General features: G+C 38.0%; 1 protein-coding gene across 8 annotated transcripts in view; it reads right to left on the bottom strand.

Moving 5' to 3' along the window:
• The window catches only part of KCNMA1 (potassium calcium-activated channel subfamily M alpha 1), a 536,805-nt gene that overhangs the window by 86,190 nt on the left and 428,399 nt on the right, over positions 1 to 22,216 (bottom strand). For 7 of the 8 annotated variants that reach the window (XM_063434221.1, XM_063434223.1, XM_063434222.1 and 4 more), the window contains one exon: positions 9,457 to 9,547. In XM_063434221.1, the coding sequence (XP_063290291.1) occupies positions 9,457 to 9,547 (91 nt within the window). Of the gene's footprint in view, positions 1 to 9,456; positions 9,548 to 18,947; positions 19,242 to 22,216 lie in introns of all 8 variants that reach the window. The other variant, XM_063434220.1, reaches the window with a different exon arrangement.

Raw genomic sequence — 22,216 nt, 5'->3', positions numbered from 1 at the left:
GATGAAGCTAAAAATGCAATAGTCATAGCGATTTATCGGCACCCACTCAACAGTGATTTGAAGTGGTCATGATAGAAACATAGAAACATAGAATGTGACGGCAGATAAGAACCATTCGGCCCATTCAGTCTGCCAAATTTTCTAAATACTTTCATTAGTCCATGGCCTTGTCTTATAGTTAGGATAGCATTAGTCCTATCCCACGCATGCTAAACTCCTTTACTGTGTTAACCTCTACCACTTCAGATCACTTCATGATGGTAGCATTTCTGCTTGAAACGCACATACTGAGTAATTAACACTTGTGTGCCGTGGGCTAGTTACAACCCCGGCACATATTACTTAGCCCAGAACTCTGTCCCAGGCTGCCTAATTTTAATTCTGTGCATATTGTCCGTCTGTTGTCAGCGCCCAATGATAGGTTTTTTTGCATGCTTAAATCTTTATAGTTTTGAATGCTGCACCATAAGCCTACCTCTTTAGCCACACATCCTCACTCCACAAAAATACTTATTTTTATTAAAAAATGTATGCACACAGCTCAACCGCTGACAGTACTGAATGATCTGAACAATTAACCTACATTAGAAGGAGAAACACAGAGGGAGACATACAGACAATATATCGCTACCTGTTTAAATTTTCTGTCTGCAGCCAGGCTGTGAATTAAAAGCCGCTCACTCAGAGACAGTGTGCATACTTTTCATAAGGGAGTATTTCTTGATTGAGGGGCCTGGCTAACTAGGAAGGCTCATGGTGCAAAATTCAGCAAGATATTTTATTTGTACAAAATCTAAAAAAATGTAAGCAAACAGAAAAAGTGTGTGTATATATATTTATTTATTTAGTGGGCTCTAGAAACATTAAAGGGACACTGTAGGCATTGTATCTGCTTTATCTCATTGAAGTGGTTATAATGTCTAAATTCCTCTGGAACCATCTTTCCCTTCAGCATTAAACTATTTTTAATGTTTTAAAGCTAAACAAGAGTGCTCACTGGCCTATTCCCTCTGTGCTGTGTGAGCTAATGAGGAAGCAGTAAAGGGCAGATGTGATTGGCTGAGAGTGTCAGCTGACCACTTTCAGCTTATCACAGCGCCCACTGCTGGTATGAATTGATATAGCTAGAAAGAAGTGTGTAATCTCTGCCTTAGCCTTAGTCAGATACCTTCATTTAGTGTTACACTGCTCGGAAATGGCTTAACACTGAATAGGCACCATAACCAATTAAATAAGATGAAACTGGTAAACGCCCTTTAAAATATGGGCTAAAACCAAAAGATGTGAAATGAAGAGCCACGCATTCAATTAATAATAAGATAAAAAAAAATAACAAAAGAGCCATTGCTTACTTTCGCGAAACCTACCAATTTAAGATAAAATTATTTAGAATGGGTTTTAGCTGGCCACATGCTTCTTATTTTGCCTTACTAAGTGCCTTACTAAGTTCCTTTTGATTCTGCAAAAAAAAAAAAAAGGCTAAGCTGTAGTTGAATATAATTATGCTGACCATTTGGTGACAAGGAAATTTGTCCAGGGGCCAATGTCACAGAAATGCAGCATCTCACGGTGGAAAGAGACGACCCCAACAGCATGGTCCTTGGGCTCCAAAACTTTCTATGTCAAACAAGGAGACGCAGATCAGGAAATAGTCTCTATGTTCATACTGCATACATCAAAGTATGTTCACAAACGGGAACACATCACTAATGTAATCTAAGGTGGCCTTAACCTGAACAAAGCAAACTGAGCTCTTATCAAATTATTTCAAAGTTACTAAATATCCAGAAAATATGTGGCATATGTGTCAACAGTACATACCTATAGCAACAAACCCGTCACAGTAAAACATCCCTACTTTCTTTGCTGCCCTACCCCAGTCATACCATATCTCACTATATCTCTTCTCCTTTTCTTCTTTACCACCTTTTCCCAGCATTATCTCTTATTCACTTGACTAGAATGTCCACACCTTTTCCCTTACTCTCTCTCCCTTTTCAAAACTGTCGGCCTTCATTCCGTTCACTCTCTCTCCTTTGCCCGCAGTTCTCTCTATGACAAGCCCTGAAAAGCCGGCTACTACTTTGAACATCCCACCTCATCATACAAACTGACAAAGCCATGCTTTTCAAAAACCCGCAGCCAATCTGTTAATCATTACTTATTTACAAATGCCTCCGGGGCTGGAGGGGTCTGTAAGAAGCGTGCACGATACCCCAGCCAGCCGCCTCGCTTTCTCCCTGCTAGTGAAATAAGTAAATAAATAAATAAGTGTGGGGAATGAAATAAATAAATAAATAAATAAGAAAAATGGAGGGAAAAAAAATAGAAAGAAAGAAACACTCGCCCTAAGGCAACCTAAAACCATCACTTTCTATTGCACATAAAATGCACAGGATAACACTAAAGTATTTAATATATATATGGTATAATATACCTACAGGAATGGCCTTTTGTGCAGAGCTTGGCTGTCTGGTATCTGGTAATTTGATGTTTTGCTACAGGCAACAGCATAAGAAGAAAAAAATAAAAAAAGCACCTAGTGTACTGAACTGTCAGTCGAATTCTCCAGGGCCTGTAGGGTAAAGATGTACCCTAAAGCCTCAGTATCTTGACATGGCTTTGAAGCACATGAAAACTGTGTAAATAACTCCCTGGAATTTTTATCACTCAAGATCAAAGGAAGGAGAGAGATTTAACAGAGCTAGAAAAAGGGGGTGAGGCGTTTCTGCTCTGTAAGGCCAGCTAGTGTTTGCAGAGTTTTTTCTTCTCTCATTTTATTTTATTATATATATATATATATATATAATTAAAAAACATTTTTAAGTAATTTGAACACTACACATATAGATAGACAGAAGAATAGAAAACCCCAAGGTGCTGCATTATTTGTCATGCCAGGTATTAGAAGAAGATTATCTATAATTACCACGGTGAGTTAAATGCTGTAACTCTTTAACTGCCTGACTTTTTTTAGTTTTTTTTAATCACTTTCTTCACCAAATAATGAATAATTTTGTATATGCTCATTTAAAGGGAAAATATAGTGTTAGGAATAGAAATCTGTATTCCTAATACTGTAGTGTCTCCCTGCCCACCCTGGGGCCGGTAAAGGGATAAAAAAATATTTTCTCACTGACTAACCTATGTCACCGCCAAGGAGCAACCTAATCCACACACGTCCGCATTCATTGGGTCTTCACCATAGGAAAGCACTGAGTCCATGCTTTCCTATGAAGAATGTGAAGACACTGGGCATCCTCGTGCACAGGTAGAGGACGTCCAACGTCGTTTCACTGACTTAAACTCTGTGAAACAGCAGGAAGTGCCTTTAGCGGCTGTCTCGTAGACTGCCATCAAAGGTAGTTTTCTCTGAAACGGCTATGTTTTACATTTAAGGACTCACGGAGACTGGGACACTGCACAAGTTGAAGAGATAAAGTGGTCTGGGTGCCAATAGTGTCCCTTTAAGTGGATTCTGATTAGGGCGGGCCTGGCAGCCAAGATGGCGAGACGTGTTTCAGCCCTGCTCCTGCACAATTGGGCTGAAAAAAAGCTAACAAGCTACAAATAGCCTTGCCTGAGCACCAACCTACAGTGACACCGACCAGCAGCTCCAGCAATCGTCATACACGCTGCACAGCCGCGCCATAGCGCCGTCTGGTCAGGGAGTGATGGCCTGGCAGTCGGGAGTGTGAGGGAATATATCTTGATTCCAATGTTCAACGTAATTAAATTAAGGCCTACATCTGATGCTCTTTATATGTAATGAACTTGTTCTCTGTAAAGTGCTGTATACGTGTCAGCATAAGTTGCGTTCTCTGTGTATTCTAGCCCTCACCGGAGCACTTATTGGAAACTGTACATTGTGTGACTGTTTGCTAGCTAATTTTATCTGCGACCTTCCTATCCTATGAAATATGTAACCACATATTGTTTTGTAAACTAATTTTATATTTTATGAAATATGTAGCCACATTAACTAATTTTATTTTTTGACATTCCTATCTAACTACATTATTTTTAAACCTTCAAGTGAAGCTGCAACAATATTGTGTATAAATATACCCTACTTTGAATAAACGAACAGAAGTAATTCTGGACTCACAACCATCTGTGTTGTGTGTTAATTGCTTCTCCAGGTGCCTGATATAATTTGGGTTAACCTGAATATAAGTATTGGATCCTTTGTCCATGTATGGGGAGGCGGCTGATCTCCCGGTGCCGGGTGCGCAGCAGCAGCCCTGGTGCCCCGCAACCTCCTTCTCTCTGGACCGGTAAGGGATATCCCGGTCCCCACTGGGGAATCCCACCTCTCTGCATCCTCCGACTCTCCCACGTGGTGAGCCCAAAATGGCCACCGACCCGTAGATCCTACAGGCCCAGAAAGACTCAGCCTGAAATGGAGGGAAGGCTTTGAGTCCCGATTTGACCAACTCTGCCAGGAGTTAGGAGTTCTGGGGGTGCATCTCTAACAGATCTCTCACCCCCATCACAAAACCGCTGGAACATCAACCATGCCCTGAGCTGAGGGTCCAAGAGGTGACGCAGCAACCCAGCCACCCAAGCGCCTGTAAATCTCCCAAGCATCCTGAGCAACTCTGGACCTATGCCTCCACTAATCTGCGACGGAGAACCCCTGGGAAAGCGATGCGAAAAGGAGCTCAGGTAGAAAGAAAGAAGAGGCACAGTCTCTCCCCGGTAACCTGCAAGCATGAAGTCCAGCCCGGCATAGCGATCTGCCTGAGAGGGAAAGAGGACACTGAGTTTACAGGGAAGGGAGTCGGTCTAAGGTGACCTCTCTGTGGCATAGGCTGAAATGAGACTGTACAGCTATTCATGAGACCATAGTGCAGCTAAGCCTGTCCTTTCTCTGTGCCCTTAAACAAAGGCAGTACCCAGCGGCAACTAAGCTACTGAATAGATTAAGAATTAACATTTTACCCTATTATATTTACTCACACAGTGTCAGGCTACAAAGCATGTCTCCATTAACCATTATGCATACTCATTTACTGACACGTCTTGATTTAACCTGTTTAACTTAAAAAAAAAAAAAGAATGTGCAGTTCAATTACATGCCATAATATCATGTCTCTTGAAATGTTTATGGCATAGCATGCATGATTGTCAGTCTTTTGCACAACAAAAAATGAAAGAGTTTAAAATACTCTATCCATCCGAGATCCAGAAAATTTAGACTAAGTTGCTTATGGAGAGTCTACGTTGGGTGCATGTTGAGTCCCTGTTATTACTTTATCTTTGCAGATTTATCCCTGCTTCTGTCGAATATTAGTGTTTGGTAAATTTCTATATTAGAAAAACTTTTTTTCCCCCTTTCTCTCTCTAACGAGCCTTCATTCTATTCCCTTTAACAAACTCTGGCTAGGTTTTATGAGTTTAGAATTCCTATGGTCTGTCTCCTAGACAGCTAGTAAACTTTTAAATGTCCTAATTACTGCACTGTCACGTCACAGCCGCATTGTGTAACTTTGCCGAACAGCAAGATGAGCAGCCTGCCTGTTAATCGTCCCTTTTTCCCTTCTTTTTTTTCCCTTCACCGTCCAAATCAATTAATGAAGATTTGATTTCAATCGACAGCATAAAAGGGAAGGTAATTCTCAGGTTCAGCTCAGATTGTAGTAATACATTCAACATAGCCCCCGTGAACAGATAGCTGTACTCACAGGCACCGCTTCAAAGGGAGACTAGCCTGAGGCTAGCATATCACGGGAGCTGGCTGATTGGTTCGTGCTATCATTAGTGCCACTGCTCGTTTGCAGCTACACAAGCAGAGGACGAGGGGAGACTGCTCCCACTTTGCAGCCGACGTATTTTTCAAACGCCTTTTCAAATTGTTTTCTATGACAGAAATTGTTTTTTCAGTGCTGTCATTACCTGCTGATACGCTGACAGAATAAATACTCATTCTTTAAAAAGCCATCTAACAACCCTGCAGGTTTTTTTTTCTTTTCTCTCTACCCGTCCTCATATATATATTTTTTTTCTTCTTCTTTAGTTGCACCATTTATTTTGAAACAGTAAAATAGAGATGAGGGTTTAAACACATACTGACACATTGCCTGCTGTTCAGTAGAAAAGAGAAAAAAAACACACACATATAAACCACACAAAAAACTTTATCCAAGAGAAAAGTCAGACCTTTATTCCGATTCATCTCTGCATAAAGAGTTAAGGTCTCAATGCATCAAGCCTGAGCTTAATTCTGCAGCACCTTGGACAGCTGTCAGGGTCTATCTCACCAACTATATGCAGTACCTTGGACAGCTCATTCACTCTACTGTGGAAATAAGTGAAGGCTTTGCTGCACAGCACAGGCCTTGATATTAATGCTTCCTTTCATCCTAAGCCAATCACGCTACGATGGAATGGCTATTCCTGTGGTTAAGAGTGCACGTTCAATGTGAGCAGAGTATATTACTTCTCTAATGCTATAAATTTAGTGTTTTACCTAAAATGCATTTTCCACCTCATATTTTTGAAATACCATACCCATTTACGTCCTCTCGCAATAGTGTTTTATATAGCTCAGCTGAAAATAGTATCCTTACCCACAAAATATTGTGACAGCGATAGCTATGTGGGGTATCTATAGATTCAAGTAATGTGCCAACTCGGTTCTCCATGCCATCTTTTGTAGCATTGATGTAACGCCTGCTCCTTCTTCGGAACTTACGGTAAACAGAAAATCTAATTTCGCTAGCACCCATTGGAGACAACAAGCTACTGCTGCTCACTCACAATCTGGGACAACCTTGGCCCATGAATCTTCCCCCTTTAAATAAAAAGGGGCGGCACAAACGTGAGCGGGTTTTTGATCACTGTGTTATAGTACTATACTTTTTGTATAAACATATTATCATATGTCATTTTGCTGCATAAATAGATACATGTAAATCAACAAAGATGATCCAGGCACTGAACATTGAATAACTGGCAGATTTAATGAAGATCAAAGTATCACAGCAATGTTTCGACCTCCATAGGAGGTCTTTATCAAAAACGTGATAAAGATCTTATTTGGATGTCAAAACATTGCTGTGATACTTTGATATTCATTAAATCTGCCAGTTATTCAATGTTCAGTGCCTGGATCATCTTTGTTGATTTAATTGCATGTATTGTAAAGTACAGTAAATGGCTACATTATTTTGCACATGAATCTCAAGTGATGGCTGATGGAAAATTGCAAGATACGGCATAATCTGACCCCTACATAAGACAAAGTAGAGCTTTGTGACTACGATAGATTTCAATGACATTCCAGTGCAATATTTTACATGTTTTCCCCCAGATTTATAAAGAACTCACATGTAACAGTTCTGCATTAAATTACAAAATATTTAGCACAGAGATGACCATATACCCAACTTTGAGATTCATGACGATAAGAGCTTATAAGAGCTTTTCCCATTAACCCCTTAAGGACCAAACTTCTGGAATAAAAGGGAATTATGACATGTCAGACATGTCATGTGTCCTTAAGGGGTTAAACAAGTTCAGTATGCGCAGAGCCCTTTATGGCCCAACTTGGGTCAAAACTCACTGGGGGGTGGGTTTTAAATCAAGGTGTTCAACAGGAGGGTGGACAATAGAATGTACACCCCCCATGTATACTATTAGTCACACCTGCTACCAATGGGTGGGTGCTGGGAGGGACATTCAGTTCTTCTCTGGTTAATTTAATAGCCCAACTCACCTAGGGGGGACAAAGGTCCCCTTTGTGTTTATCATATTATAATTATAGGCCCCACTCTGCTGCTTATAGGTGGAGGCTGAGTGGCCACTAGGTGCCCCATTAATTTTATTTAATATTCCACCTACTGGCAGCAGTTGGAGGCATGGGGGGACACTATGTCCCAGAGCCTTGCTTTATTATTTATTTGTAGCATTTATTGTATTAGCAACTGGGCAGCAACTGACAGCTCGCTGTTTAGTAAACATGTCCCTACCCTCCATGCTCTTACATTAATATAGGTCAGATTTTATTTTATCTGTTAATTTAACCCTCTGGAGATTTTTCAGCCCTTACTCGTGGCAATGAGTGACTGGTTAAAGATGAATGTGGTTTCGTGATTCTGTTCGGATAGCTTTTTATTTTCTTACAATCTTTTTGGACAAACCACATTTTCCGTCCGTGCACAAGTCTGGCAAAAATGTTTATTTTCAGTAACACTGCAGATGAATACTGGAAACGAATATTGGTTATTTCAGAATTAATACTCAAAGATAGCTTAATTCTATTTTTGTTTTGATTTTGTTTTCACAACCCCAAGATGCCAACCCAGAACGCAAACATAAACATTAAGCACATACATACATTGTGCTATCATACAAAATCTATAACACAACGCATAACGGAATGTGGAATCAGCTTTTCTCAAAATGAAGGGAACAATGTGAGAGACAAAAAGCCATACAACTTCTTTGATAACGATTGTGATAGCTGCTCTCACTGACTTATGATGTTTAAATTACCTGACCAATATATACATACATGCCCCACTACACTTTACAACCAGGAACTTATTTATTTTAAGAATACATCTAAAGCAGTGAAGATATGGCATGTACTTTTTATGGTACATACCATTTCCCCCTATTTTTGAACATGACGCAAAGAGATGTAAATAGTTAGTGATTCATAGAGTGAGACACTCATTTTTACACTAAACCATTTTTTTCTTAACTATTTGTACTAGCAGCCAGCAGGCAAATAGTTAAAAAAGCAAAGAATAATTTTTCAATAGCTTTAAGCTCTTAAATCCGATAGGCCCACATAGGCTTAATGGGCCCACATTGAATTGAATCACCAAAGCCTATATTTTCAATGGAAAATATAGGCTTAAAATTCAATATGTGAGCTGATATTTTCCGGCTCTCCATAAGCCTTTAACTGCTGTAAAAACAAACTGTATTGTTATAAGGCTTATAGGGAGCCAAACAAAAACTGCCAATAAACGTGATTGGCTTCAATTACATTAAGACCATAGTTGGTAGATCAACTATATCTGAAATCAAAAGTCTCCTGTTGCAGGTAATGTACCCTGGTTTCGGCTGATTTTTTGGAGGCGTACACTAGTACCTCATCCATCCAAGCAGCAGTGAGAATAGTATGTAACAAAGTACATTCACCCCTCAGGTTTCATTAAAATTTTGAAAAAGTCAGTAAATGAGCTCATACTATATCTAATTGTTGGACCAAGAACATCCACACAAAGCTATTTTAGGAAGGAAAACCAAATAATTGAAATTGGATAAACATTAGTAGTAAACACTAGTAATACAATAACCATGTTAAGAATGTTTCAAATGTATCAAGTGAATAGGTTACTCCATCAGCAGGCAAGCATATATCATCATACATTGTAGCCAGTTGCCACCCTAGAGAACCAGGTCTGTACATTTCCCTCCTGCTCCCTTACCCTTTCTTACCTCATGTTGGGTGAAGAATTTGGAGAGTGCCTCATTCCTCCATTCCGTTGCTTTTTTTTAGGTGACAAGGCAGATGGATGCTCATCTTCAACTGCAAACACAGGCAAAGCGGTCAGGCAGGGGAGAGTGAGGAGGACTGCAGACAGAACACAACAAGAAACTAACAGAGGAGGAAGAACAACAGTAAAGGAGAACAGAAGACACAAAACAAGTCAGTTGCTCACAGCTCTCCCAACACTAGTCTACAACAAATAGGATGAAAGCTGTTAGGTGTGAGGACAAAGGGCACAAAGAGGAGCAGAAGCTGGTACAGATTTAGTCCAAGATGCATGGTTATTGTAAGTTGTCATAATTAACAATTCACAAGTCAACACAACTTCCCTCTCGAGCTAATGAATTTCTAGAAGCTTAAGGAACCATAATCTATGACCTTGTTAAGATGCCCATTATTACGGTTAGATGTAAGGAATCCAAGCATTGAGTGCAATGGACCTGTGAATTACGGGTTACTAACACATCAGATCCTTACTTTCTTACGAGGAATCCACAAAGTGGCTCAAACATTCCTCTCTACATCTGAGCTAAAGGATGCTAATAATGCATTATCATTAATATCACAAATTACTTTTCTGCAGGCTCTGTGGACATTTAGTGATTAGGCCTACCCCATGATGCATTTGTGGGACGCTATCCAGAACTGAAAAAGTGATATGATGCACGCGGAAGGTGAATATGGCATCATTAATTATTTAATGTGTATCTTATATTATCATCTTGACACTACAATTAATACATAAATGCTTTAACTGTTGGTAATTATTGGTATGGAGTGTATAAATCATAGAATACATGTTCCAGACTTCTAAATCTATATCTGTATATACATATAGAGAGAGAGATGTAATGATTTGTAGACACTGCCAGTAATCAGGAAGCAATATTTACTTATTATAATAGGGAGGCCTGGGTAATGTTTTTGTGTGTTATCATATTGCATAAGCAATACTTCATTTGAGGTAAAAAGAGGTCGTTACAAAACAAAAACCGCATGGAATATAGCAGAAAAACCACCAATGTGATCATGTAAGCCTGGTGAATGATAACAAGATATATCCTCATTGTTCTGCTGTTCCTTATCATCCATCACAGGAGAGAATACATGTTGCACGAGTAATAAATGGTGCATTTTATGTAATCAGCCTAATTACTTTTTGAGGTTAAGAGGATTAAGGCACCATTTAGCAAAACGAACACTGTATGTCCATATTGTAGATAAACTTAACCAACTCTACAAATCCCAGTGAGAAATATTTATCCTTCAAAGTTCTACTTATTTTTATTGGGCAAAACAATGTCATATCTTAGATACCCTTTTATATGTAGCACTCTTTCCACAGAAATTAGACATTGTTAGTGCTCAAACTCCCATGCACTACAACAAAAGGCAAGTATTAGGTTTATCAACAATTTCAAAATAAATATACCACAAAGGAGATGGAAATAGTTAAGCTCCTTCTCTGAGGTGAGAAGTAGCCCAAGTGCTCGGTGCAGGAGGTAATGCCGAGGAATTCACCATTGTACACAGAATACCAGGGTCCTGTTTTAATTCTATTTTTTGGCCGAGTACTGCTGGTAAGTTTAGAACTTCACAAGTGTTCTACAGCTCCAGTGATATGTGGGTTATCTGCCAAACAATGTGGTTAAAACTGCTAGTTTCAACATCTGAAAAATGGCACACGTGGTGAGTAACACAATTATCACACATACCGCAACCTCTTTACTCCTGTGGAAATGGCGCAAACTTTATTGTGACTATGGCAAAAAGAATCGGGGTTCCAATATATAGCTATATATATACAAATTGTGTAGCTGAAGGATTGGTACTAGCAAAACAAAATAATGAGAAACTATAAGCCAGAGAGGAAATGTGGGTCAAACTTCCTCAGTCTAAAGTAACTACCGATGGAATCACAAAATAAGTGATGTGTAAAACCCTCCCATACTAAATATAATTTTACAAAAATGCAATCCGCCACCAGACAATGTGACCAGGATTGCATTTTTTGGGTTTAGGATCAAGATTGTTTGATTTTATTTTATTTTTCAGACAGACCATTCCTGAATTAAATAGATAAATTATAGACAACAATAGCTGTTAATAGGATTAACAAAGTATTTTTCCTATTCAGGCATTCATGCTTAAGGACAATTTATTCAGTTTATTTTTATTTTTTATTTATTTATTCATATGGGAGGAAAATCGTACCAAGGATTCTACTACAGTTAATAGGTAACATAACATGCAGTTATTCAGTGGGAAGCAATCAAGTACTTTTAATATTACATATGTTCAAACCATTTACTTTCAGCTGCAAATAAAATCTGGTTCAGCACTTGCTAAAAGCAAGGGTGCCAATATCTGGTTTTGCCAAAACCAATAACTTGCGAAAGTAGAAAAACATTGCCCAACGCAACTAATACAGCATGCAGTTATTAGTGCTAAATTGACATGTCGATCTACATCTTGTCTTTTTCAAGTCCCTTTCTTTGCTTTCCGCTAAGAAAACCATTTATCTTTGTATAATCCCCCCACCCTCCCCCCACAGATGGTATCTGCATCATTTTATCTGTATAAGTGCATGATCAGTGGTCCAATGTGTGAGTGTATTCTAGAATTAAACCACAAATGTTTTTTAAATAAAGAACTGATTTATATAAAATCAATTTACTAACTAATTACTGTTAACTATTCAACAGTGAACAGAATTGCTGTATGTATGTTTTTATCATCTTAACATTTTTGTTTGTCATGGATAAAATATATTTTCAAAAATGTTATCATTCAGTGCAGAGATTGTTGTATTAATTTATGACCCGTATGAAGGATTAATATATTTTTAGAAACAAGATTGTATGTTTTAAAAGACTGAATTGTGATGTAAGCAATTCAATGCACAAATGGTGGGTGTATCGTGGAACATGAATTTTAATGGAATAGAATGAATGGTTATGTGTCTGATGTTAAGTGGTAAACAAAAAGCTCACATGAATATTTAGTCTGAACACACATACATACATTAATAATATGCACTGAATGTATCCCTTCCAACAAATAGTAAGTAACCACAGTAACCATATGGAGCAATATGGATAAATCCAACAAATATGCACGGTCCTGACCATCACAGTGTGTTCATTTATAGCAAATTTCACATTCTTTTTTTCTTTATAAAAATGTACACACTACCATTCTAACATTATCTAATTTATAGAGACTTAGTACTTTTTTTGCTAACTCAATTTCTGAGAACATCAACATGACTGTACTAGATTTGGGTTGGCAGAACCCCCGGTCTTGTGGCGCCTGTTGGTGATTTGCAGCAATGAAGTGCACTAAACCACTCAAAATACAATTTCCTTTACGGCCTGTGCAAGAATTATTCCACGCTCTCAAATGACCTTTTCTGAACAAGTTGGACTGTAGGTTGGGGTGGGTGCCTCACATTGTCTACCAACCTAACACCGACAGATAGCGCCTTCCAAATAAAATGTGTTCTACCACATGTTACTAAAGTAATTCTGCAGCATAGCTCAATTTGACAGTTTGACTATAAAATAATTTTAAGGAAAAGCCATCAAGTGTTTAAAAACAGGCATACAAAGACATATGACCCTTTAAGAAAAAGCAGGAAGCAACAAGTTAACTAGCCTTCTAGAGCCAAATAACTATTATATCAGTTTGGAAAAATGTAAATACACATCAAACAATGAATCTTGAAAAAAATGGTGTTACCTCTAGCAAAAGATGACACCCAAGGGAGACTATCAATCATTTCTCAAGGTTGAAGCCTATGGTATTGTTATTTCAAAGTAAAAGAAAAATATAAATAATGAGATACCAAAGCTCACTGCTTTTCTAATTCAACATTTTTTTTCTTTTCTCAAAAGAGCGAGTACAAAAAAAATTGTTCAAAAAAATTCTAAAATAAAGAAATCTAAGTTACAAGCCATCACATCCTTTATAGACCTCAAACAACATGGTAAACGGCTAAGTAAAAAAATTAGTAAGTCCTTAAGGCAAAATGTACTTTTTTCTCCACCTTTGTGGCCAATCATATCTCACATTCTGAGAAAGAAAGAAAAAAGCCTTCAACTCTGTTTAAACAGAAATGTCTTATACGTGACAGTGAAGAAAAGATCTATGTCTGAATGGTATTATTTTAATGAAAATATACTTAATTTCAAGGGATGGAAAGCCTTGTTAGATAAAAACTCACAGCAGGAATGACTAAATAACAGAATTTCACATATGTTTAGTAGCGTCATAGATAGACTTTTGCATATTGGTTTTAGTTACTGATAACTGGGGTGAGCCAAGGGTTACCCCTAGGTGCATGTCATTTCAGTACCACATATGATTGCAGTTAAATTGTTAACTTGTTCCCTGTCCTTTATACATCTGTTCCCTGTATGCACTCCATCACATTTACATTACTGGGCATTATAGGAAATGTGACTGTGTTAGTAAATATTTGTAATTTAGTGGTTAGGTGAATGTGATTGGCTGTATGTGACCATATGGAGTGTGTAGCTGGGTGTATGTAACTGGGTGACAATATATAACAGGTTGGAAGTATGTGACATGGCAGATGACAGGTTAATGGGGGTTGGTGAGCTAGACATGGTGAGTTCACAACACAGCCATGCACGCTGCTAAGTTAGTTAGGTAGGCGATTAAAGAGAAAGTTGGAGATAGATTCAATATCTTTCAAAAGTGAGGTGCTAGGTAGACATGTGCAATTCGTTTCATTCCGAATGTGAATTCAGACGAATTTCAGGCAATTCGGACATTTGGATACTTCTGAATGTCCGAATAGCTGAATTGTTGAATTGCCGAAGTACAGAATTGCTGAAGTTCCGAAGCACAGTATTGGCGAAGCTATCTACCAAAAGGCTGAAAGACCTAAATTGGTCTTTCAGCTAAAATTACTAATACTGAGTAAAGATTACTTAATGTAAATTATGCCCATACTCGCTATACCGCGAGTAGGGGCATGTCTAGTAAACAGTGAGCAGCCTGTGGCTGCTCACTGTAAAAAAAAAAAAGATAGATTAAATATCTTTCAAAAGTGAGGTGCTAGGTAGACATGTGCAATTCGTTTCATTCCGAATGTGAATTCAGACGAATTTCAGGCAATTCGGACATTTGGATACTTCTGAATGTCCGAATAGCTGAATTGTTGAATTGCCGAAGTACAGAATTGCTGAAGTTCCGAAGCACAGTATTGGCGAAGCTATCTACCAAAAGGCTGAAAGACCTAAATTGGTCTTTCAGCTAAAATTACTAATACTGAGTAAAGATTACTTAATGTAAATTATGCCCATACTCGCTATACCGCGAGTAGGGGCATGTCTAGTAAACAGTGAGCAGCCTGTGGCTGCTCACTGTAAAAAAAAAAAAAAAAAAAAGACCTTTTTTGGGGGGCTGAAAAAATAAGATTTTAGAAAAAAGTAGACATCAAATGGTAAGTGCTATAATTTTTTTTACAGGTACCTAGTTATTGGTCCCCCTCACTATTTTTAGGGTGAGGGGGGTAGGTAGGGGTTAATTAATTATGTTGGGAGGGGGGTGACTAGGGGACCCATAGTCACCGGGGGGGTGTTACATTTTTATTTAGAGCCCTCACCCACCGCTCAAGGGTAGGGACCATGGGGGAGGACAATAGGTCCCCAACCCCCTTGGTATTTAGGACCCCCACCCACTGCTCAGTGGTGGGGGCCAGGGGGGAGGACAATAGGTTTAATAGACATGCCCCTACTTGCAGTATAGCGAGTAGGGGCAGAATTTACTAATACTAAGTAATTTTTACTTAGTATTAGTAAATTTGGCTGAAAGACCAATTCAGATCTTTCAGCCTTTTGGTAGATAGCTCCCTAATACCGTGGGAATTAGGGAGTTATCTACTAAGCGGCGGCAAGAGAAGTCCCGAAATGCCGAAGTTCCGAGCCGGAATCCCTAGTGCTAGGTCCCTGACACCCCTTTTCGCATGCTTAGCTCACCCCAGACTGATTTAAGTTAGTAGTTTTAGAAAGAAATATTTTTTAAAAGTGATAAACATTGTCACTTTTTACTGGTTTGCTTGTGATAAAGATAGTTTACAAAAGCCATAAAATGTCCTAACCTAATAGCGAACCCAATAGAGCTAGCCATCTGAGCTACAATTAAAAAATACTAATTTAAGAAAGCTAAAAAAAACTATAAAGGTCACCATGCCAAAAAGTAAGAGTAAAAGTGGTTGTGAAAGCGAAACAGTACTATTTGTTCTGTGACTGCAAAATGCATTTGTTGCTTCAAACATCCAGTGTATATATTTTAAACTACATATATAGAGCTAAAAATAAAAATGCAAAAGTATACAGAAACTCCAAGAATATACTGTTAGGAGTATATCAGAAATGAATTAATTTAAAATATATACACTGGATGTTTGAAGCAACAAATGCATTTTGCAGTCACAGAACAAATAGTACTTAAATCTGTTGTAATGACTTATTTTTTCCACTACTGACTAGTGGAACATTGGACATTAAATATTTATAGCAAAGTTGTAAACTCCCAGCCACCATGCACATGCTTTTGTCACTACGTAAGGGCGCAATGATGATGTCATGACGCTCCGCCGAAGATGAATGGCGGGAACATCAGCTTTTATAACAGAACATTCTGTTTGTTACACCAGGGCTATTTGAAGGGATTAACTCCTGAGCGTGCAGCCCTGGATTTACCTGCCTCTATCCAGCTGACCCAGAGGGACCTTCCAAGGACGCTCATACCCCGGACTTACCGGTCTCTACCCTGCTGGTTCAAAGAAGATTTTCCAAGGATACATACACTGAGCAAATGAATTGGAATATTTGGGTCCTTTTTCATGTGCTTTAAGGAATCTACAATGCATCTACAACTCACCAGGAGGCCTTCCAGACTATATTTGGGTGTGATCAAACCATGACTTTATTCCAGAACTTTTTATTTATTATATAGATTTTTTTTTTTACTTTTTCCCTTTTTTTTTCTTTTTACATATTTTGCCTTTTTTATTTTTTATTTTGTTATTTTCTCATGGGATCTACACCTTTATACTCTGGATAAGGATATACCTATAGATTTCCAGAAAATATTTCAGGGATTTATTTCCCCATATAATTACCTATATACCTTCTATTGTCTCAGAGTATCTTATGCTTAATAGAGGATAATTGGCAGGCAGTATTATATATGTTGTATATATTTTGTTTTGTGTGGCACCTCAGACTGATTGTATAGGCATATCAAACACTGTACCCTTTCTCTTGTACTTTAGCGGTGTATAGGTAGACAGCACTTGTTGGTATCTTACATTCAGTGTTTTATACTTTGTCTCTACACTCTCATAGTGGTGGGCAAACCATCGGTGTCTTCACACAGGATATATGAGAACTATTCCAATTTTATTAAGTTGTGGAAATAAATTTATATTCATATATACTTTCTTTCTTGAGTGCGGTATCATTTGGTGGTTTTGTATTTTGTGATTTAGGGTCTTCAGAGGTGACCCAGATACCTGCACCTTTTGTGTTGACAGAGTGCAAGTACTATTCAGATCTTTTGATCTTATTGACAAACAACAGAAGAAGAAACTATAATTTATCTTTTGCCAGTTATGTATGTGTAAAGTTTAAGCACATTAAATAAGTCTGACCTAACCAAAAAGGCTGCTACACAGCTTACTGTGAAGAACCTTAGGCAGTGGTAGCATCAGGGCCGGATTAACAAATGGGCTGATGGAGCTGAAGCTCCAGGCACATGTCTATGGAAGAGGCCCATTGATTTTTTATTTTTTTACTACTCTTGACATGCTCTTGCTTTGTTAAGGGAATTAAGTATATAAATGTAGAAGGGATGTAGGGGAACAAAACTAAGAACTAAGTTAAGGTAAAGCTGACTTTGCAAACTGTGCTTTGGTTTCTCTAAAAATGTGGTATGACCTGTCTTTAAACCTCACTACATCCACCTTTTCTCTGTCAAAGACTGCATACCAGGTACATCTGCCTACTAGTAAGAAGGGAAGGAGAGGAGTGGACGTGAGAGTCCTGGGGACACCAGGGAACTAGAAAGATTAGAGACAGTGCATCATTACACACATTTGCGCTAAGCAAGGGTGCTGTCTGCATAATATGCCCTTAGTTGTCCAACCAGGCTAACTTTCCAATAAACTGGGCTTACCCACCCCCTTTCTAGGCATATCCGCTCCTTTGAGCGGTACCAATTAGCTGATCTGCTTAAGTGGCCCACCCTGTTACCCCACCCACTGATGTCCTGGTTCACCAGATGCTGCTGTTAGGGGGTATGGACTTTCTTGAGAGATGAAAGTGAGAAATTAGTATAGGGTATGTGTTCTCTTATAGATGAGTTTCCCTCCAGCACCACCTCCATCAGATACACGACACTTAGGAGGTATAACTGTTTTAGTGTTTCCTGTCGATAAGATTCTGTTATTAGGCCTATTGTACTTGTCAGCTTTTAATATGGCCCTTGGTAGCATGATCATGTTAATCAGCTCATTTCACAAAACTATAAATGTTTTACCTGCTCAGCAAGTTGAGAGCAGGTATGGTGGTGCTGCTATAATCTTCCATTAGTTCCATTAATGTTTTCTGATACTTGATGGTTTCCATGAGCTTTTTGGGGGTATGATCAGATCTCACTGAAAATAATGGGAGCATTTGGATTGGTTTGTCCACTTCCTGCTCTGGGCAAAGCTCACCACTGCATTAGGTGCAAATCTTGAGGATTTGCACAAACAATGGGCGAACTTCAAAAGTATCATTGACTGGTTTGCCTTCAATGTAGACCTGTTACCAAAAAATAAAATATAATAAAATAATAAAAAGAACATATGATTTAAAATAAAATATATGGTTTAAATTGTAATGTTTTTAAAATATATTTAGTAATAGATATGCACTAATTTGCCTTTTCTATTTGTTCTCCCTCTTAATTTATACACACTAGTAATGAGAGCAGTGCATAACAATTTATAAACATAAATACGGTAAGTAAACAATCAGAATAAAAAGGTTAGATGCATGCTCGGAAAGATAGTAAGTAGCCACCATGCCATGTATATATTGATTTATTCTTTGTTGAGCCTTGATTAATACAAATATTTTTTGGTTAATCTGATGTGGCCTTTGTGGTCCTCTCCTTTTAGTGGCTTGTTGTTTTGATATTTTAATAGTTTATAGTGTGTATATTATTTAATCTACTTCCACTGAAGTGTGAACTTTACTCACAGAGTGGGCACTTTTCACTGATTGGGTTTTATTAGACAAAGGCTATTTGGCAACACAATTGTTTTAGAAATTGTGCAGATAGAAAAAAAAAGATTAACATTCCAACAGGAGTAAAAAGTGCATGTAACACTCCATTAGGTATTCCGGGATCTACCTACATAGCTCGTGGTTGAACATGGGTTGCTTGGGCTGGTAGCAATATTTGACTGGCAAGCTCAATGCCCGTTGCAACCTAAGAGTTTCATTTTTCCCCAGGTCACTAGTGCTCAGTGATGAAAGGTGCAGAAGGGGTGGATCACAAGGCAAAAACAGGCTTCCTTTGCGGTTATTAACAAGAGGTACCGGCTCCTGCAGCTTGGTGCTGAGTTTGGAGCTGGGAAGAGAATTAGCTGTGGCATTCTGGGGATGAAGGGACAGCCTGCGGACACTTAATTTAGCTTCTTTCTTTGTGGCTGAAGAAGTGGAAAAACAAAAACAATGTGAACAACAAGAAGGACAAAAAAAAAGAGAAAGAAAAGAAAAATGGTGAAAAACTGAAAAAACAACTTTTCTTTATTAAATCCTGAATGGTAGATAACGCCAAGGTAACTGCAAAGTTTCTGCCAAAATAGCTTAAATTGGAAAAAAGATTGCAATTTCCTTGTTTGTTGTCCACAATTCCAAGCATAGCGAATAAAACGTGATGCCTTTGGCCCTGAACAGAATTGCAGAATTGCAATAATTAGCAATGTGTCAATACAAATTATTACAAGAAGTAGGGAAAATGTATAATAGTCTGTACTCTAAAAGTGCAACAAAATAATTAGATACAGAGTTTTTTTTGTTTTGTTTTGTTTTTAGCTACTTTAATCCTCAACATTATTACTAGAGTAGATGACATCAAGTGAGGTAAAATATATTAAGTAAAACATTAATTTCATTACTCTGGCCAGCAGGGAGTAACGAATCAAGGGAACAACTGTGAGAAAGGACAAGTTTCATCTCTGCTTCCCTAGAGGATTTTAGTAGGATACTGATTATTCTCACTTAATAAATATGGGTTTTTTTTTTCTACCTTCGTCAAACTGTAATTAAAGCAGCTGGAATTACAAAGTATTTCCCATTATTAAGCTGTTCTCAATTTGCACCAATTAATTTTTATATGATTCTGATCCACATTTTCTATATAGGTCATTTTCTATATAGGCAAACTGATTTTCATTAACAGACTAGAATTGGTAGAGCCAAAAAGAAATCTGCACAGGCAAACCAGTACTGAAGGAAACACCATAGCTAAAACCATTTGAGAACATCAGCTATCCCTTTCCATAGCTTAACCAAATGTACAAAACTGTATTCCTAACACTATAGTCTCTCTCTGCCCTAAAATTATTATTCATGCTCATGGATAAATGGTTAAAAAACTATTTTAACACTTATCTCTTACCAGTGCCGAGGTCCATTGGCACTAGCTCAATCTCTGCCTCCTCTGATGTCAGAAATGGGGGGAACCTAATTGAATCAATGCTTTTCTATGGGGGATTTGAAGATGCTTTATGCAAAAAAACTGAGTGAAACTGCGGCATTGCAGTTTCTCTGAAGCTGCAATGTTTTACAGTGAAGGGCTAAGGGGACATGTACACTGGACCAAGACCACGTCAATGAGATTAAGTGGTCCTGGTGCTTGTAGTGTCCCTTTAAACTGGGATCTTAAATAGGGATTTGTGATATCATGAATATGTCTATTTTAATTTTCTTTTAAATCCGTTATTTTGGATTTCAGTCACTCAAAGATCATACAGTTTGAAAATTTTGAACCATAATACAGTACTATGGGCATACACAATATCATTCAAACATGTTCATAATTGTATTGAATTGGTTAACTGCGTGGGATAAAAAAACAGTCCCAGTCAAAAGGTGGAGTGCTCAAGATCAAAATAACTCCCCCCCCTCCCCCCCCCCCGGATCTCTTGGTAACCTAAGGGGGGGATAGAGAATAATAGTGTGGTATATTACAATCAATAGTAATGGACAACAGCCGCGATTAATATGGAGAGCGGCAATCATCAATCAACCAACGGGGACTCCACACATCATTTAAAAGAAGACCGGGAACTTGAACACACACACCATTAAAATAAAGTATCCTCATACATTGTCATTCTTAGTGTAAAACAAATATGTAAAATATAAAGTGTTTTAAGCATATTGCTTGTCATCTTAAAATATGCTTAATTTTGTTAAAATTGTTATACCGGATTTCAAATCAAAATCCTTGGATAATGTAAATATAATAGCACTGTTTGGCTTAAGGTGAGCCTCCAGCTTGTTAAGAGGAAAGCTTCTAAAGTCTATAGAAAATGCATTTAGCAAAAATAAATGAAATACTAGATATATTTCAAAATGCATGCTTTCTTCTTTAGGGGGACTAGAAGACACACCTTGGCTCATGTCAATAAAACCACTTCTGGAAAACCGCCCATATTCATGTTATTCCATTAAAAGGCATCATTCTGTTGGACGTCTGCACAGATTAGCTAGCAGCCCAGACATTCAGGTATATGTGTATGAAGGCAACAATAGAGCAAGTCTAAAAAAATATAGTAAATGCACAACCACCACCAGGGATAATGGGATATTCTCTACCCGCTGTACTAAGAGGGGCTATGGCAGTGAAAAATAAAATCTTGTGGGGTATCCAATATTTAAAACTGATTATGCATTCAAATTGTGGATTGAAATTGTTTTTTTTTTCTCAATTTGTTTTACCTGTTACCAGGTGAAAAGCCAAATTATGCATCACAGTCAGCAGGATCAGAGATTGAATTATAATGCAGGAAAATGGATTGTAGATTGTTGGATAATCAAAGATCTACTGTAGCAGAGATAGTGAGAGAGATACATATGGATAGATTGTTTCTAATTGTCTTGGGAGGATAGAGGTAGAGGAGGATAGAGGTACTATACTAGGCTGTGATATTAACTTGCAGTTTAAGAGGGATGATCTTTACGTTACAACTGCCACACATTTTTATATGCTAGAAATTAGTCTGCAATTTATAAGTATATATTAGCTTTTTGCTTAGAAGGAGTTCATTCTCAACCAATGATAATGTGAAGGAATTGGTTCTCTGAACTAAGCAAATTCTGAAGCCAATAGAATGTTCAAGATAGCCTTCACATGTCATGGGAAGATATATGAGTGAAAATTGCCTGGAATATAAAATGAATTTCACATTTTTACATTTAAGTCACAATTTAAGCTGGAAAAAGACTCTAAGTCTGCTACGGTTCCAGTTTGGCTAATTTAGCCTTATATTTGAAGTTCACTTTGAATTCTCACTTTAGCAAATAACCCTGTAAGATAGTTTGGCCAATAGTGATAGAATACGTAACGTGGGTTATGAGTACTATAATTAGGAAACTAAAGAGCGACAGGTGGTGG

The sequence above is a fragment of the Pelobates fuscus genome, chromosome 10, assembly GCF_036172605.1.
Source record: "Pelobates fuscus isolate aPelFus1 chromosome 10, aPelFus1.pri, whole genome shotgun sequence".
In the NCBI taxonomy this organism is placed as follows: Eukaryota; Metazoa; Chordata; class Amphibia; order Anura; family Pelobatidae; genus Pelobates; species Pelobates fuscus.
Note: the sequence above shows the minus strand (reverse complement) of the source record. Positions and strands in the feature narration are given on the sequence as shown.